General features: G+C 47.9%; 1 protein-coding gene across 4 annotated transcripts in view; it reads right to left on the reverse strand.

The window, feature by feature from the left end:
* Window positions 1–17,715, reverse strand: part of LOC148473719 (uncharacterized) — a 49,855-nt gene that overhangs the window by 27,284 nt on the left and 4,856 nt on the right. For 2 of the 4 annotated variants that reach the window (XM_088459574.1, XM_088459571.1), the window contains exons 1-4: window positions 15,409–15,458; window positions 3,373–3,482; window positions 2,507–2,566; window positions 2,124–2,271 (exon numbers count right to left, since the gene is read on the reverse strand). In XM_088459574.1, the coding sequence (XP_088315700.1) occupies window positions 2,124–2,271; window positions 2,507–2,566; window positions 3,373–3,450 (286 nt within the window). In that variant the 5' untranslated portion in view covers window positions 3,451–3,482; window positions 15,409–15,458. Of the gene's footprint in view, window positions 1–2,123; window positions 2,272–2,506; window positions 2,567–3,372; window positions 3,483–15,408; window positions 15,459–17,715 lie in introns of those variants that run through there. The other 2 variants (XM_088459572.1, XM_088459573.1) reach the window with 1 other exon arrangement.

Consider the following 17,715-nt stretch of genomic DNA (forward strand, 5'->3'; position numbering starts at 1 on the left):
AAAACGAGCGCACTCACCAGTGTGCTGAACAACAGCCCACAATATGGTACTGTGTAGCACACAACTGTATGTGACGGACCTCACAAATACGTGATTTATATAGGCGAGGTCTGTAGAAACACCCTTCCCCCGCACACCTGTAGGGCTTGTAGGAGAAGGAAAGGGATAGGTATAGGCTGACAGTAAGTAGAAAAAAGACACAGACAGGCAGCACTAGCAAAAAGTCACATACCATGCAGGAAGATATACTCACTGCACCTTTCCACTACAATCAACCTCCCAGATTCAGTGTCTGGGAGGGCTATAGTGCTGTGTACACTGTCCTTGTCGGGGGAGAGGTACACAGGGGGACCGGTCCGCGTGCTCCCTGAAGATCTGCGCTGCCACTTGAAGAAAATGGCCGCAGGAGACCTCAGAGGAGGAGTGGCCCGAGTAGCTGCAGCTCAGCGACGCCAGACTACGAGCTGAAAGGCGCGCTGAGCTGAGGGGAGGAGCCGCTAGACAGGGAAGGCTTCCTCCCCTGGCTAGCATATTTAACCCCCGGGTTGCCGGCATCCCGCTTGCCGCATAATTTACCCTGGTGGTCTAGTGGTCTGGCGGGGTATTCCTCCGCTGGAGGGGGGGCCCGCCGCCACCGCTAGCGCCCCCGGTCTGTCCCCTAGACCGGGGGCATGGGACTGCATTTACAAGGAACCCGCGCACCGCCGCTAATCAGCGGTGCGCGGCTTACCTTAATCTCCCCGGCGTCTTCCGGCAGCAGTCCCGGGGGAAGCCAGAGTCCGGCTAGTACAGACTCTGGCTTCCCCCGCCGCGATCCCCAGTTCAGTGCTGGCGTCGCGGCGCCAGCAGGGAGAAGGAGCGGCAGCGTGGGCGTCTGTACAGACAGCCCATCGCTGCCGCTCTGGAGAAAAAAACTATAGTAAAAAAAAAAAAAATTAAACTAAGTTAAAATAAAAAGCTTTAGGGGGCTGCTCCTGCAGCCCCCCCCCCCGCAGGGTGACCCGACTCCGGCCGGGCACCATCTTAAACTGAGGTACCTGTGGCTCGGGGGCGGGGTATAGTGGAGGTTGGACCCTAGTGCATCCTGGGAGCAGCTGAAAGCTTTAGCTCCGTGGTGCCCGAGGATCCAGGATCCAGCTATACCCCCCAAGGTCACCCTGTGGACCCCTATGGACCCTGAAGTAGAAAGTGATTTATAAACATGTATCGTCTTTTTCTAGACATATAGAATTTACATGGAATTTTTGTGGATTTTAACTATACCTGAATTCATACAAGTGCCTCGTGTCTCTGTGATGTCACTAGTTCCTAGGTAATCCCGTGCTGAAAATACCATACAGACTTGGCACATGTCTAGTCCAGCATGTAAGCCAACGCCATGGCTTAGGCATATTAATGTTATTTACTTTTATATTATATTCTTATTTGGTCTTTAACCTATTTTTTCCTCAGAAGTAGTGAAGAAGGGGAAATTAGATAGAGGAACATAAGCACAATTCTTCATTCACCTTACCTAGTGCAGAGACATATCTACGTATGGACCTGGCCCTGCATTCCCTTGTCCAGTCACTCACCTAGGGCAGAGACATATCTACATATGGACCTAGCCCTGCATTCCCTTGTCCAGTCACTCACCTAGGGCAGAGACATATCTACGTATGGACCTGGCCCTGCATTCTCTTGTCCAGTCACTCACCTAGGGTAGAGACATATCTACATATGGACCTGGTGTTGCATTCCCTTGTCCAGTCACTCACCTAGGGCAGAGACATATCTACGTATGGACCTTGCCCTGCATTCCCTTGTCCAGTCACTCACCTAGGGCAGAGACATATCTACATATGGACCTAGCCCTGCATTCCCTTGTCCAGTCACTCACCTAGGGCAGAGACATATCTACGTATGGACCTGGCCCTGCATTCTCTTGTCCAGTCACTCACCTAGGGTAGAGACATATCTACGCATGGACCTGGTCCTGCATTCCCTTGTCCAGTCACTCACCTAGGGCAGAGACATATCTACGTATGAACCTGGCCCTGCATTCCCTTGTCCAGTCACTCACCTAGGGCAGAGACATATCTACGTATGGACCTGGCCCTGCATTCCCTTGTCCAGTCACTCACCTAAGTTAATATCTTCCAAATTCCCAGGGGAAGGAAATATCTTTTGATTCTTCAGCGTTACTTCCTGGTAAAGATCCTTATTTTCCTCTATAAAATCCCACTCCTCCATAGAGAAATAGATTGAGAAATCCCCACATTTTATAGGCACCTGAAAAAAACAGAAGTCCTATTTCCATGGAAAGCACACTCTAGGTATGTAGTGTTTCTATATAGTGTTATAGTGTAATGTCTCATTAGTACAGACATAAAAGGCATAACTTAATAATTATCCATGTAAGCAATGAGAGTCTGCAGGAAGTGAGAAAGCACAGGCCCACATGGAGATTAAAAGGTTATCTGTGTAGTATATCCAGCATAAGGTCGTGTTCACCAACAGTACTCACCTCTCCGGTCAGCAGGTGGGTGGCGCTGTGTGGAGAATTCTTCTTCACTATCACATATTCCTAAACAATGAAAAAGTGGGACATTTTAGCATGGGCTTCCTCCAATGTTCCAAAAACATACTTGTAGTCAACGGTTAACATATTCCTGGTAAATGGACTTCTATGTCAACCATCAGAAACCAATGGTTAGTAACCATTGATGTTCCCGATCCAATGGAAATAAATATTCCCATGAATAGCGGGTTTGCAATGGCTACTAAGTACTAACCATCGGAAGCTGTTTCCGATGCCCATTCTATGGCTGACTGTTTGAATTCAGATGCAGACACCTGGAAGTGGCGTCCGCAGCAAAGCTTATGTGCACATACGCGAAGCTCGGCTGCGTCTGCACATGTGCACAGTATTACTATCAATGGTCATTTATCATCTGGTTATGAAGCGATGGCTAGTTGTAATTTTTTATGTTGGAAACCTGACAACCTTTCGATACCAGGGTTCCGATGCCCATGCCTTCAACAGAGTTGTCAGGAACACGGTAAGGGGTGGGGGGGGGGGGGGGTAGCAGGAGAGAGAAGGCGAATATGGGGTGGAATGCAACAGTGGGCAAGGTAGGACAGCAGCAGACAGAGTGGGAGGAACAGAGCAGCAGGCACAGAGGATGGGGCATAACTTATATATATATATATATATATATATATTCTAGTAAATGTAGGCGGTATACTCTAAAAGGGCAGGAACTGGTTTTGTGATATTACGGGAAATTAAAGACACTTGAAACGTGTGTTTAGTGTCACATTTGTTACTGGTGTCACCGATCTGCAAGTGAGTCTGGAGTTGATAGGAGAATAATTCTCTAGAGTTCTCACCTCTCCTGTAAGCAAATAGATGATGCCCAGGGCATGGTTCAGGATCCTCTCAGTCAGGTGCTTCTTTTCCTTTTTCATCTTGTTACACTCAGACACTGCAAGTATAAAACCTACGAGAAACATCACATGTCAGTGTATAGTGATACCTATGAGGAACATCACACGTCAATGTACAGAGAAACCTATGAGGAACATCACATGTCAGTGTATAGAGATACCTATGAGGAACATCACATGTCAGTGTATAGAGATACCAATGAGGAACATCACATGTCAGTGTATAGAGATACCTATGACGAACATCACATGTCAGTGTATAGAGATACCTATGAGAAGCATCCAGAGGTGATTTAGACCTCAAGGGGCCCTAAGCAAGATATCAGTTTCGGGCCCCAGTCCGTCAACTGCATACAAATTTACACATACACACGGCCCTTATAGCCGCACACACACACTGACCCCAAAGCCACACATACACACACACTGCCCCATAACCTCACACACACTGCATCCCATAGCCGCACACACACACACTGCCCCATATCCGCACACACACTGCCCCATAGCCGCACACACACACACTGCCCCCATAGCCGCACACACACACTGTCCCCGTAGCCGCACACACACACTGCCCCCATAGCCTCACACACACACACACTGCCTCCATAGCCTCACACACACACACACACACACACTGCCCCCATAGCCGCACACACACACTGTCCCCGTAGCCGCACACACACACTGCCCCCATAGCCTCACACACACACACACACTGCCTCCATAGCCTCACACACACACTGCCCCATAGCCTCACACACACACTGCCCCCATAGCCTCACACACACACACACACACACACTGCCCACATAGCCTCACATATACACTGCCCCCATAGCCTCACACACACACTGCCCCCATAGCCTCACACACACACTGCCCCCATAGCCTCACACACACACACTGCCCCATAGCCTCACATACACACTGCCCCATAGCCTCACACACACACTGCCCCCATAGCCTCACACACACCCTGCCCTATAGCCTCACATACACACACTGCCCCATAGCCTCACACACACACACACTGCCCCCATAGCCTCACACACACACTGCCCCATAGCCTCACACATACACACACTGCCCCATAGCCTCACACATACACACACTGCCCCCATAGCCTCACACACACTGCCCCATAGCCTCACACACACACACACTGCCCCCATAGCCGCACACACACACTGCCCCCATAGCCGCACACACACACACTGCCCCCATAGCCTCACACACACTGCCCCCATAGCCTCACACACACACACTGCCCCCATAGCCTCACACACACACACTGCCCCATAGCCTCACACACACACACTGCCCCCATAGCCTCACACACACACTGCCCCCATAGCCACACACACACACACTGCCACCATAGCCACACACACACACACTGCCCCCATAGCCACACATACACACTGCGCTATAGCCTCTCACACACACTGCCCCCATAGCCTCACACACACACACTGCCCCATAGCCTCAGACACACACTGCCCCATAGCCTCACACACACACACTGCCCCATAGCCTCACACACACACACTGCCCCCATAGCCTCACACACACACACTGCCCCCATAGCCTCACACACACACACACTGCCCCATAGCCTCACACACACACACTGCCCCATAGCCTCACACACACACTGCCCCCATAGCCTCACACACACACTGCCCCCATAGCCACACATACACACTGCGCTATAGCCTCTCACACAGGGATGCAATCGCGAAGCCGGATGACATTATACCTACAGCCGGCTTCCCGACTGTCATATCCCTGGCGAGGGTGAAATGACCGGCGTCTTGATGTAGACACCTCTCATTTTACCGACGCCCCGATCGAAGGGATGCCGGGTGACGCGAGTGGACAGCCACGGGGGGGGGGGAGGGTTAGGTTTAGGGCTCCCGGGGGGGACTTAGGGTTAGGCACGCCCCCGGGAGTTTGGGTTAGGCTAGGGGGAGGGAGGGTTAGGGTTAGGTACCGCCGGGGGGAGGTTAGGGTTAGGCACCCCCCGGGGGACTTAGGTTTAGGAAGCGGAAAAGCGGGGGGTTAGGTTTAGGCACATAGAGGGGGGATTAGGGTTAGGCACTTGGGGGGGAGGTTAGGGTTAGGCACCCATAAGGGAGGGTTAGGGTTAGGGGGGTAGGTTAGGTTAGTTAGTACTTACCTGGGGACGATCTGGATTTCCAGCGCTGTCGGGCTGCCACTGCCGGGATCTGTTCCTCTGTCGGCCTGAAGCTGCCGGGATTCGACCTCCCGGCCATGCGGCTGGCGGTATTACATACCGATTCCCTCACACACACTGCCCCATAGCCTCACACATATACTGCCCTATAGCCTCACACATACACTGCCCAATAGCCTCACACATACACTGCCCCATAGCCTCACACATACACTGCCCCATAGCCTCACAACACACACTGCCCCCATAGTCACACATACACACTGCCCCGATACCCGCACACACACACACACACTGCCCCCATAGCCACACACACACTGCCCTGTAGCCTCACACACACAGTCCCCATACAGTAGTTGCACTCACACACACTGCCTTACTGAAAGGAACACCCCTCACTTACAGATACAATTTTCTGACACAGACCCCTTACTTATGCTGATACAAACACACTTACTGACACACACAGTTACTGACACACCTTACTGACACGTACACACTTCTTGACAAAGGTACCACTTACTAACAGACACACTTACCTATACAAATACACTGACAGACAGCGCTTACTAACACAGATACTGCTAATGCTGGGCATACACTATGCAATTATCTGTCAGATATCTGTCCAATCTGGCTGGTTGGAATGAAAATCTGGTAATGTATGGGAGCAAATAACAATAGAAATTTGCTCCCAAACACTAGAAAACGGACCATTTTCCTTCCCACCAGACAGATTTGGCAGATATCTGACAGATAATTGTAGAGTGTATGCCCAGCATTACTGACACAGACACTTACCTAACACAGACACATCCTACAGTCAGACACCCCTTTACTGACACAAACACTTATGCTGGGCATACACGGCAAGATAAAATGTCTGTCAGACATTTTATCTGGCCGGCTGCCAGCCGCAGATGTCCGCGGCATACACTGTGAGAGAAATCTCACAGTGTATAGCCCGACATCTGCGCTCCGCCCCCGGGGGAGGAGACATTTCCCTGTTCCTTCCATAGGAAGGAACACAGGAAATGTCTGTCTGTCGGCCGCGCTGGGCATACACTGCCCGATGCGGCCGACAGTTACCGGGTAAATATCGCATCGGACGGGCATGCTGGACAATCCAGCATGCCCGACCGAGCAATATTTAACCCTCGGTCGCCCCCCTCCACGCTACAATTATCGCGGTGATCCGCCGATATCGGGCGGATCGTCCCGATAATTGCAGCGTGTATGGCCAGCATTATTGACACAGACACCACTTACTGACACAAACACACTTACTGACACAAATACCAACTAGTGACACAGGCACACTTACCTACACAGACACAACTTATTAATAAAGACACTTACTGACACACACACCTATTGACACAGATACCAGACACACATACCTGTTGTCACAGATACCAAATACTGAAGATTCCCCTTACTGACACTACTTTAATGGCACATTATTATACAGTACATAACTACTTACAGACACCCCTTGCTGACACATATACAACTTACTGACACAGACACAACTTATTGACACAAAACGTACTGGCACACACACTTACCAACAATGACGTCACTTACTGACACACACACTTACTAACACGCATACTGGGCCCTAGGCGGCCGGTTATGTTGCCTTGTGGTAAATCCGCCCCTGGAAACATCACGTCAGTGTATAGAGATACCACGAGAAACAGCACATGCCAGTTAGTCTTAATTCTAGCACCCTGCACCTGTGAAAACATGTCCTCTTTCCTGCTTGGGGTGGCACTCTCTGCTCTGGTGCTTCTAGCACACTCTGGTCTGTATAGCAGAAGTTTACTGAATCAGATGAGTGTGCAAGAAGCACCAGAGCAGAGCAACACATCAGGCAGGAAATAGGAAATGCACATGTTTTGACAGGTGCAGGGTGCTAGAATGAAGACTAGCCAGTGTATAGAGAAGTGTAAGTGCAGCAATGAAGAACACGTTCTTGTATTAGCAATAGATAAATATATAAAGAAAACAATAATGTCAGTTTCTTATGTAAAAGGCAAGTGTCCATTTGCCTAGATTAAAGCAGCAATCCCATGAAGAAAATGCATATTTTATTTTTTTTGGGGGGGGGGGGGGTTACAACATCACGCTATAAGAAGCTTGATTATTAACATTATTCATTGTTTTGGGGTTTTTTTTTCCTTCAGGCTGCAATTACTGCTTTATAATTGTGCAGTGCCATGTGGCTCCCATGGCAACCACAGTTACAAGGCACTGGTATATTGAGCAAAGAACCTTTGGAAAACCCCTGTGAGCTCTGGACCTCATTCAGAGTCTCTTGCTAGATGCGATCACTCGCCCCCGGCGTATGCCAATTTGTCAAAGTGACGCCATGGGAACCGATCGCTCGCCAAGGCATAAGCACGCCCACCATGTCTTAGCGAGCGGCCAGCGTACGCCCAATCGCACAGGCAGAGCCGCCCAACAGCACACGTCATCTCCAAGAAGTGTATTAAAACATTGGTACATCGAGGACAATCGGAAGAGATCGCAGCGCTTGTGGTTGCCTTACCCTACCGCAAGCACTGCAAGGACTTCAGTGTAAAAAACAGGCATGTGACGTGTACTATGACGATGCGTGTTAATTATGCACGCCTCTAAAATGGCGTTGAAGCACTCAGGCACGCCTGCGTTCGCACCTCCACTCCCCCGTTATTAGTGTCCTGCTCCTGTTACCACCCACAAACGGCCTCTCCTGTCACTCATTTCACTGGGTTGTCTTTGCTGGGCGAGCGAGCGGCCTGCGATCGCACAGAGTAGTTCGCACACGCACAAAATGAAGCGTGCGCATGCGCAAACCATCGGGCCGCTTGCGAGCGCACAGCGCTAGCGAGATACTCTGAATGAGTCCTCTGTCTGAGCTGTAAAATCATCCTCCACTCCTTCTGCCATCACATGACATGCTTAGAGATTGCGTATGAGAGTGTGTGACTGGCAGCCATACTTGCCTTCGAACCAGAGAGTAACAGCTGAGAAAAATTACTATCAGATACTTGAAAGTTGTTATGTATAGGGGGAGAAACGTGAGTTTTAAAATAGTAGCAATATATATATATATATATATATATATATATATATATATATTCACAGCACAGGGCTCTCAAGCCAGTGCCCAACAGGCCAGATACAGTCCCAGCGCTTCTATTAATTTTCTTACTGCTTCACTCAACTATACGAAATAAAAAAAAATGAATACCGCAATTTCATCAGAGATGTCTGTAGAGAAGTCAAAGTCCTAATATACAGGGTGAGCCAAAAGTCACCAACCGTCCTCCCTCCCCTCCCACTCCAGCGGTCCTTGTTCGTCACTGTCGCTTTAAATGACAGTCAGACCCAAAATGTGTCACCCTGAAAATGGTAAAAAAAAAAAGAAAACGCCACACATGGTCATTGAATAATCTGCATACAATTCATGAGACACCATTGCATGATCAGAAACTTGGTGTGCCCCATGTTATTTGATAAAATGTGGAATGTGCCCTTTATATGTAACTGAGGACGACATTTTCTGTGAAGGTCCCAGCTGGATAGTGTTACTGCACATGCAGCTTGTGTCTCCATGGTGCTACTGCGCAATGTGTTCAGGGATAGATTAACCCTAAAGGACATATGCCCACGGCATTTGCCTCATCCCACACCCCCAGATTATTATCTGTTTACAAAGAAAATGATCATGCTGTCATTGAAATTAAGGAAGCAATCACATACATAGTGTTCATTCTAGGTCCGGCACCGGGAAGGGTGTCCAAAAAAAGGTTGTGGCCACGAGAAAATCGGCGTGTCTTTAAAATGCGCTCCCTTTTTGTCACTCTTAAGGGTGTGCCCAGCACTTACGGACATGCTGGGCTGCCCCAAGCTCTCTTGTGAGCGCTGACCCGCTATCCACTCCCCCTCCTTCCCCGCGCGCGGGACACTGCGGCCCGCGGGTGGAGGCAGCACCCGCCAGGTTCTGTTAGTAGGGTGCAGCACCCGCCAGGTTCTGTTAGTAGGGTGCAGCACCCGCCAGGTTCAGTTAGCAAGGTGCCAACAGGATGCCGCCAAAAGGGCAGGGTGTATTCTGCCCTTTTGAAATCGGGTAGAGCGTGGCGTCCCGCTAAAACAGCCTAGCGGGAACGCTACATACACAACACCTCTTTTTGAACTGTCCCAGGTCTTTGCAAATGAGATAAAACAGCTCAATGCATGTCTACAAGCTGATGGGGACCATATCCATTACCTCGTGTAACAGGTAATACCGCTAATGTTGTATTTGTATTGGCTTCACTATTTAAACAGGGACTTTTGGCTCACCATGTATAAGCATATACTTATTCATTAATATTTAAATATATCACCAGTATATTCCTTTACGCTTTACAATTTGGAACAAACAGTAATACATTGAGACTGGACAATATCAGACAGACAAGAGGGCCCTGCATGCAAGCTTACAATCTATAGGATAACAGGAGTTTTAAACATGATGTAAAGTGCCACATTGTGCAAATTGGTGAATATGCAAACGCAGGCATGTCTGACCATTTAAATGCTGTTTCAGGTCGTGCATAAATTAGCCATTGCGATTTCCTTAGCAGCACGAGAGCTCTCTGCGTGTCAGGAGAGACGCAGTGTTTGAGACAGGTCATACTTACAAGTTGCGTGGCTAGCTTATCTGCATCGATGGTACCGATGTTTACATTGTTGAACGTTGTTGGAGGGATATGAGAAGCCAGCCGTGGGCGGAACGCTTGGCTATGCTTTGGAAACATTACCATATTTTCAAAGCTGTGTTTAGCAGGAAATCAAAGATGCAATTGCATTAGTGTACATCTCTGAATCAGGCCCTTAAAGTGGCAATCATTTCAAAAGTGAAATCAACCTGGTTTTGCCTTTTAAAATATTGCCGCTTTAAATCTAGGGGCTAAATCATCATCTCTCAAGTGCCTGCAGCTTGCAGGCTATTACATTTACCCCATATGGCCGTATTCAATTTGGAACGAAAAGAGCGATACTTTATCGCTGGTGACGTCATTTTCTCATTTCTCACTTATCCCCGTATTCAATTTCCACGGAAAGTAAGGGGCTCGAACCCAGCGAAAAAGTATCACCAATGAATAGGTGGTGAGAACAAGTGCAGAATTGGGGTTTTGGGGTGTAGACTTCCAAAAACCACCCTGCACCCCTTGGACAGGCCCCCAAAAGTATTCTGTGTCAAAATATTTTAAAAAAAGTACCATAGGACACCCCAAAAAAGGTACTTTTATTTTGGGGGTGAAAAAAAAAAGTTGGGAGACAAACTTTTAAACTAGCAAAATAGACTCAGGGGGGGTCCCCAACTATGCGGGAGGTGTTTTTTTGATTGCAGGTGGTTGCGGCAGGTGGATTTTTGACGATTTTTAAAACTTCACATTAGCCACTATAAAATATACTGGTACCCATTTTCTTGTACCCCAAATTTGATGGGACTACTTATTTTTTCCAAAAAAAGTTGCTAAATGCTATTCTTCACCACTTTCCCAAAGACGCTATATAGCACCTATTGAGACCGTTTAAAGACACCCACATACCTTTAGCAGGTCTATTCGGGGGTACCCATTGTGAACCCCCATGTCAGAGCATCTTTTGGGGGGTGTCAGGATGATTTCCCAAAAAATGACAGGACTTTTAGACGATTTTGTTTTCGTCGGTCGGGTCCCGTTTTTTCGCCGATTTGGAATTGAATTCGAGGATATGCGGGGACGAGCGCGATAACTTTTCGACGGCAAAACCTTCAATGACGCCGAAAAGTCCGGCAACTGACTTTTCGCTCCAAACTGAATATGCCCCATAGTCTGAGAAATATTGTATTTTACAGGCACATCTGCTTGAAAGAAACAAAGAGATAATGGAACATCTAATCAGATCGGCTGTCATTTTATGGACTCCAAGTAAGATGTCAGAGAGGGAAGGCCCAGGTGGGTAAGCCCTGCGACTTTTTCCGGACTCCAAGCAAGATGTCAAAGGGGGGAGTCCCCTGCCCCCCCTTTTCAATGCCGCAATGACATGGCTTACTGCAATCAAGTCTTCGAACCCCGGGGCCGCCCTCTCTCTTTGAGGAAATGGGTGGAGCTGGAGGCTGGCCTATTTTCTCAGGAGAGCTTCACAAATCGCAACCCGGGAGAGTTGGCAAGTATGAATCAGATGTTGTTGGGATAATGCCACCATCACTAACAATTCTCCATTCACCATTTTATAATATTTGCAAATTGGATATCACCATTCTGCAGATGTGCCAAGTAACAAAATACTACCGTATGACACTCGTTTTTGAACCAGTCTCATGATAGCAGGAGATCATCACAGTTTTTTTTCCCAGCGGCTATGGGAGAAGTTCAAGAAAGATCAGCCTACTGCCCGTATTATGTCCTCTATCTGCCCCCACATTACAGGTTCTCTTTTAAATCATCTGAGGAAAAGAAAGAGAGTCAGGAAGAAGCCTAGGAGCAATGTCCGTGCTGCCACTGCTGCCAACGATCCCACCTGGATAGTCTCTGTTAATATTATGGGCCATGGAGGCGTTTAGTGGAGCAACAGGATAAAACTGTATTAGATAGTCTAATATCCCTTAATATGACGTAAGTTATTATTATTATCCTTTATTTATGTGGTGTCACAAGGGTTCCGCAGCGCCTTACAAAGTACAGAAACAAATGAGCACACAAGACAACAGTTATTAACAGTACAGACAATGCAGGACAAGTACATTATTTATAAATAATGCTGCATAACACCTAGATAAGCAGCAGGGTGTCAGTAACCAAGTTTTAGGTGCCATTGTAAATGAAAGTAAAAGTAAGGCAAGAAGAAGCATGTGAGGGAAGAGGGCCCTGCTCGCGAGAGCTTACATTCTAAATGGGAGGGTCAGACAAACAGGGGTGACACAGATGGGCTAGATAGTGAGGAAGGAGCATAGAGTAATGGGTTAGGATGAACACTGGAAAGCATTGAGGAAGAAATGGGTATTGAGAGCCCATTTGAAGATTAAGAGCCAGGAAGCCAAGTGATGGAGGAATTTTGAGCTAAGGCCAGGGAGACAGAAAAGGCAGCTACTCAGAGAAGTTGGAAGAGGCAAATGTCATGAGTGTCGAATGGAAAGAATGAGATGGAGGGTTCAGAAGGTGAGAGTTGGTAGGAGAGACCCAAGGATAGAAGGACCCCAAGACCACCACAGTGGAAACCTCCAGGCCAGGGTGTGTGAGAGAATGTAATGCCCCCAAAGGAGATAGCTGCAGGAGCAGTATTGTCAGATGGGTAAATCCAGGTTTTGTTGATGGCAAGGAGAAGCGCTCATGCACGGGGACCAGTTTATTATAGACAGAAATGGCTTTCCAGAAGGAACAGGAGAGAGGGACAGTGGCCCTGATTCAGAGCCGGACGCTCTGAAAGAGCGCTCGCTCCGAATCAGGGCGTTTTTGGTTTTTTTTGGTGCGGCCTCCGGGCCACTTGCATAGCTGTGGGTGACCACCCACAGCTATTGCGAGCGGCCAGGTGGTGGTCACGATGGTCTTGACCATCGCGACCATCGGGGCTTGCGATGAGACCCTTGCAGTAGGGTCTCGTTCCCGCAAGCCCCAGTGAGCTTCTGGCTCTTAATAGAGCCGGAAGCTCACCACTGACATCACTCGTGATGTCAGTGGGGCCGCCCCCAAACGGCAGGCGTTCCGTCGGGAACGCTTCCGTTTGGCCAGCCACCCCCCCTGCCCGCCTCCAAAACGGTGCGAGCTGTCGATCAAAATCAACAGCCGCCCCCTTTTGGTGCGAGACCCGGAGCGACGGAGCGCCCGTCGCTAGCCGGGTCTCGCGCATGCACACGTCGGAGCCGGCTCCGGCGTGCGCATGCGCAGTGGCCAAACATCTCCCCGCTCGCGAGCGGGTCTGAATCAGGCCCAGAGTTAAGAGGCGGGAGGAGAATGAGATTATTACGGCTGATGTAGTATGGAGGTGATATTGATCTAGAGCAGGGGGGATAAGGAGAGTGTGGGTATGTGGTGGGCTTCTGAATGAGGCAGGGTGACAGCAGGTGGTGGGTAAGGTGGAGGTTTAGTGTGGTGTTGGGGGGAAGAGGACAGGTAACTTGGAGAAAAGGGAGGGTGCAGGGTTTAGTGGTGGTGTAGCAGGACCATGGTGGAATAGAAGTGAATAATACTGGAGTTGTGTATATGAAGTTAAAGAGGCATACTGACTATATAACTGCAAGTGTGGGGTCTAGACATAATCAATATGGAACATGTGAAGGCTATAAAGATATATTCTATATATTAGCATGGGAGGCTAAATGAAGATATTTTACTTAGTTATCTGAGGAATAAGAATCACAGGGTAATTCATTATATTAGTCACTAATGCTTTACAGTAGGCTTTGAATGTTCCATATTTCCATTTATTACTTAACAATAAACATTATTGTTCTCACCTCACAGGAATTGTAACTGAATCTCCACACATAGGGGTCAATCCAATTGATTTCGAAGGGTGCCAGTTGCCGATGCCGCTGCGTTAAATCTCCGGCAATGGCGCGGCACCTTACCCCTCGCGGCCCACTCAGAGCCTAAATTTGCATATTGCTCAGAGCCCTATGGGGCTCCAAGCACTTTTATGCAAACTCGGGCTGCCGTCAAGTGCGCCCGCTGTCGGAATGACTCGCACCTGCGAGTACATCACGTGCAATTGGATTGAGGGCCTGATTCTGACCCGCTCGCGAGTGCTGAGCGCTCGCAAGCGGGTCGATGGTGCCCTAGTGCGCATGCGCACGACGGGGGGAGCTCCGTCGTGCGCATGCACGAGACCCAAATAACGACGGGGTAGCCGTCGTTATGGGTCTCGCACCAAAGGGGGCGTGCTGTCGATGGTGAGTGACGGCACGCCCTCTTTGGTGGGCGTGCCGGGGGCATGGCTGCCAGACGGAGGCGTTCCCATGGGAACGCCTACCGTCTGGGTCCGGCCCCACTGACATCACTAGTGATGTCAGTGGGAGTGATTTTGGGTCTGATAGAGCCAAAATCACTCCAGGGCTTGCGGCAGCGAGACCCTACCGCAGGGTCTCGTCGCAAGCCCGATGGTCGCGATGGTCTTGACCATCATCATGGACGCTCGCATAAGCTGTGAGTGGTAACCCACAGCTATGCGAGCGTCCAAAAGGCCGCTCCAATAAGAGGTAGGAGGGCCCTGATTCAGAGCGAGCGCTCTGGTCAGAGCGTCCGGCTCTGAATCAGGCCCTGAGCCCATAAATTATTGCTATAAAATGCATTAAATGAAGAGAGAGAGAGAGAGAAGAGAGAGAAAGAGAGAGAGAGAGAGAGAGAGAGAGAGAGAGAGAGAGAGAGAGAGAGAGAGAGAGAGAGAGAGAGATTTTCATATTCCCATTTGCTAATATTGGCATGCATATATAAGCACTTGCCTTGCTGAAATACAAACTATATGTAAATGACAGCTTGTCTAGAGGAGAAAACATAAGCAACATTATTACGAGTGTACCTATGACAAGTCATATAAAAAACAATTCTATAGTACACTGAATGCACATCCTTAGTAATGTACATAATGAATGAAAACAACTAGCTTATCTTTGCAGATATAAAACATTGCAATATTTCTTTTCATGCAGAAAATGAGATGTGCAGCCACATTAGGTATATATAACAGTGTGCATATTTGCACATACAAATCATTTACTACACACAGATAAAGCTCATCTAACAAAGCAGTTCAGCCCATACCTTGCAGTCAAATAGGATTTTAAGAGGAAGTGATGTTGAGTGTTATCAGTCTGAGGATTCTGGGATTTGCAGTAGAGTAGCCTGATGAAAACAGAGACAGATACACCAGCAGGACTGCAATTCCCAGTGTTCCTCAACAGGGAGATCACATAGTGTGTGCCAGCCAATCACATTCAGAGCAGGAGGATTGGCTGCAGATCCAACAAGAAACTTTGTTTTGTTCTCTCATCTCTTTTTCCAAGTGTACAGTAAATTATTTGATCACAAAATACATGTCAGGTAAATAGTTATCGTCTGTACACTAAATAAAATAAAACTTGTGTTAAGGAAAACTGTGGCTCTCCATAAGCTTTGTAATTATAAATCACTATATGCCCTGCCAATGGCATCCTGACACTTGTAGTTCTACAAGTGCTAATACGCTACAACTTCCATCCTCTGTTTTTTTATGATGAGTAGATGTCAATATATTATAACTATGGGGTAAATGTAATAGCCTGTGATTGCATGCATTGGCGACTTTCTGGCAAGTCTACCTGATGTTTTAAAGGGGCAATTATTACCACTTTAAAACACTGGGCAGACTCGCCGGAAAGTCGCTGATTCCTGCAAGTCGCAGGCTATTACATTTACCCCTACAGTTTTAAAGCTGTCCACATTTCATTTAGAAAGTGACATAGCATAAAGGTAACACTATTGCTGCTACCATTTATAAGACATGTTCTCTGGTTGGATTTAGATTACATTAGGGCTCCTGTGTTGTGTCTCAGTATAATTTATTTTTTTTACTCCTGGAAATAAACATGATTATTTCTTCCGCAGAATTCAGACATGTGATGAGTAAAGCTGGGTACACACTATACGATGGTGTGACCCAGCGACGGAGCGATGCAATGTAATGATACAATGCGCGCTGTACACACTGCACGATCCGGTCTAGGACAGCATAATATGTCGTTCATTGCATCGTCCCATCTGACATGCACAACAGCAGATGGGACAATGCAATGAATGAATATCCAGAAAGACAGCAAAGAGGTAAATACTATACGATGTGTATGATATATCGCTCAGATCCAAGTCGGAATGATATATCATACGATGCACTGTATAGTGTGTACCCAGCTTTACATTAAGATAATTGGTAGCAGCCTCTTGGATGGGGGGTGCTGCTGCCGAAGGAGACAGTCCTGGCTGGCTGTGTCCCACTGCCTGCTCTATGGATCTAGCAGGCGCTGGGACTGGCGCATCGCACAAGCGGCGGTAACAATGCACATGCGCAAAACACTGGCTTCTAGGGACTGCATCAGCTGCAGCCCCTAGAAGCCAGGTAGTGCTGCCCGAAAGGTGGAGGAGCGGCTTTGCCACTGGAAGCACGCTCTCTGCTGATCGCAGCCTGGACTGGCAGTCCCAGGGGGAGAATACACCTCCCCCTGGGACTGCCTGTCTGTGTGTGACTGGCAGGTAGCGCTTCCAATGGGAAGTCACTGCCACTCACAGATTGTAGGCTGTGCAGTCATGGACTGTAACTAGCTCACTGAGTTGGCGGATTTTACTGGGGGGGACTGCAGCCCCCCAGGTAAAATCTGTCACTGATTGGTAGGAATATACAGATAACAGGGTCATCCTGCAATCACATTGTTAGTCAATAAAAACAGCATAATTAACTATTTGCAGAAAGCGAGTCCATAATAAATACAGTGTATAATGTTGTCATATCATTGCTCATGTGCCGGGTTCCTCTCTTTCACAGAAACTGGGACGCAGAGAAATCTTTTTGTTTTTAGTATTATTTTTATTTTACTACTAAATTAGCAAAAAAACATGCAAATTAATATCTGATTCTACTGCACTTGTCACCCAAAACAAAGCATTGTTAGCCATGTGCAGTATATACTAAGAAAATGATAGATAGCAGTAGTCTTCCATCCATATTAATAAAATAAAAAAAAACTGAGAGCCTTAAATTTGGTACACAACCTATGACGGTGCGACCCAGCGTCAGTGGCAAACGCAGGATTTCTAGAGAGGGGTTTCCAAATGCTTGATATTAGAGAGAGTGTGGCCAGTACATGAAAAGGGCATAACTAGCACGTAACCAGCTTTAATATGCGTCATACAAAGTGTATTGTGTGTCATAATTCCAGCATATACAGGACCAGCGATTAAATGTGGCTGTAGGACCATCCTGCCTAAGCTGAATGTTTTCATGTAAGATGTGAGCACCGTTCCAGAGTATTATGGAGCATACACACGGTCAGATTTGTCAGACTTGTCAGATTTGTCAGATGAACGACTGAACGATTG

Source organism: Taudactylus pleione, unplaced genomic scaffold (assembly GCF_031769625.1).
Source record: "Taudactylus pleione unplaced genomic scaffold, aTauple2 ptg000914l, whole genome shotgun sequence".
NCBI classification, from domain to species: domain Eukaryota; kingdom Metazoa; phylum Chordata; class Amphibia; order Anura; family Myobatrachidae; genus Taudactylus; species Taudactylus pleione.